The sequence below is a fragment of the Branchiostoma belcheri genome, unplaced genomic scaffold (assembly GCF_001625305.1).
Source record: "Branchiostoma belcheri isolate BF01 breed outbred unplaced genomic scaffold, Haploidv18h27 scaffold30, whole genome shotgun sequence".
NCBI lineage: Eukaryota > Metazoa > Chordata > Leptocardii > Amphioxiformes > Branchiostomatidae > Branchiostoma > Branchiostoma belcheri.
Window position 1 is genome coordinate 999,792 of NW_017803910.1, and position 1,525 is coordinate 1,001,316.

Consider the following 1,525-nt stretch of genomic DNA (forward strand, 5'->3'; position numbering starts at 1 on the left):
TGACGGCACATGTGGTTCACATCTGAACAGTTTCAAAGAATGCTGACACCCCTCTGTGTGAAAGGTCAGATCAGTGGTCGCGACCTCAATGGTGATTATACATGCAAAGGTCAAAAGCTGAGGCCCGACCAACACTGAAAGGGGTGTCCATCGGCGGTCTAAACGCATCATTTTCACGCACTAAAACACACATACTAAAAAACCAAAACAACGTGCACCATCTACAGCCCAACAGCAAAACGTATACCAAGTCCCAGACATATCCGTCCACCCAAACGCGAGAAACGGGTGCGAACGCAATTTTCGTCTTCCCTCACAAAACCTCCGCGCTCGGGATATACATCCCTACCCGGAGGTAATTAAGTGGTATATGGCCTCAACTAATTGTACCTTTGTTGTGCAGGTTGTGACTCTTGTGAACAGGATCGAGGGTCTGGTGACGGAGCCGCTGCACTCGAACTTGATCAGCACGCTGGAGCGATTCCTGGAGGGGGTTCGGAAGGTGCAGGCACGGCGCCGGGAGGAAGTGGTCAACGCCACCAACCGCCAGCGGCAAGGCGGACCTCGTCATCAGGACGACAGAGGTGGGCAGGCTCACTTTGTTTCCCATTTAAAGTAGCAGGTTCTGCATTTTCATACTTGTGTTTTCTGTGCAGTTATTCTTGAAGAGGTTCATCAGTCAGGTATAAATCACAGTTAGTAGAATATTCCTCAATCAGTGATGATTTGAAAAGGTAAAAAGACGCGCACCTCAAAATTTTTGATGTCCACTGTACATCTTGATCACAGAGTGACCTAGTCTTGCGATAACAAAAAACTAGATCGAGACTTGAAAAGTGAGTACAGTACAGTTATCATTTTAACTTTATGTACAGGAGATACATTTGAAAATCTGGGAAATTAGGTTTCAGTTCTAGACCTCAGGTTTTATCATTGTTTTCCAGATGTGCTGGCACTAGCTGTCAGTATCCACGAGCTCACCCTCCATACGCGCAGGGCTCGCACCGCGCTGTGGTGTGCTTTGCAGATGGCGCGAGCCACCCAGCCCGACCCTCCCCCCATCAGCCAACCAGAGCCCAGCACTCCAGCCGACAGCCAATCAGAGCAGAGTGTGCCAGGTGGGAGTGCGCCAACAGGTGTCAGTGAGAGTAGGCCATAGTGTTGGTTGTTTATGGTTGCTATGGTTACGTAGTGTATTCGAAGATGGCAAATGTGCCAGATCATGAAATATTGAGAAATGAAAGGAAAGTCAACTTTGCAGATGGCAAAGCGTCAAGCAGGGTAGCACGTGGCTGCCGAGGAGCACCATATCAAGAATATACGTCTCAAGAAAGGAGGAAGACTGGAGTGACTACCCAAGTCTACGTCGATGTGTTACAGGAAGTAGTCGAGTTTGTAGCAATAGAAGCAGAATATATCCAGAGCTCCTGTATGTGCTCTGGACTAGAAGGAAGCAGCAAAAGATGGTTTGTACTGATGGATATTATTAATCGTGCCACACATTTCTATTTGTGCTCACAAGAAT

General features: G+C 47.8%; 2 protein-coding genes across 2 annotated transcripts in view; both read left to right on the plus strand.

Annotated features, from left to right (window-relative positions):
* The window catches only part of LOC109474106 (meiosis-specific coiled-coil domain-containing protein MEIOC-like), a 1,566-nt gene extending 107 nt beyond the window's left edge, over positions 1–1,459 (plus strand). The window contains exons 2-3 of the mRNA XM_019774316.1: positions 404–584; positions 945–1,459. Coding sequence (XP_019629875.1) covers positions 404–584; positions 945–1,159 — 396 coding nt within the window. The 3' untranslated portion in view covers positions 1,160–1,459. The remainder of the gene's footprint in view (positions 1–403; positions 585–944) is intronic.
* Positions 1–1,525, plus strand: part of LOC109474221 (trithorax group protein osa-like) — an 11,824-nt gene that overhangs the window by 9,794 nt on the left and 505 nt on the right. The window lies entirely within an intron of this gene.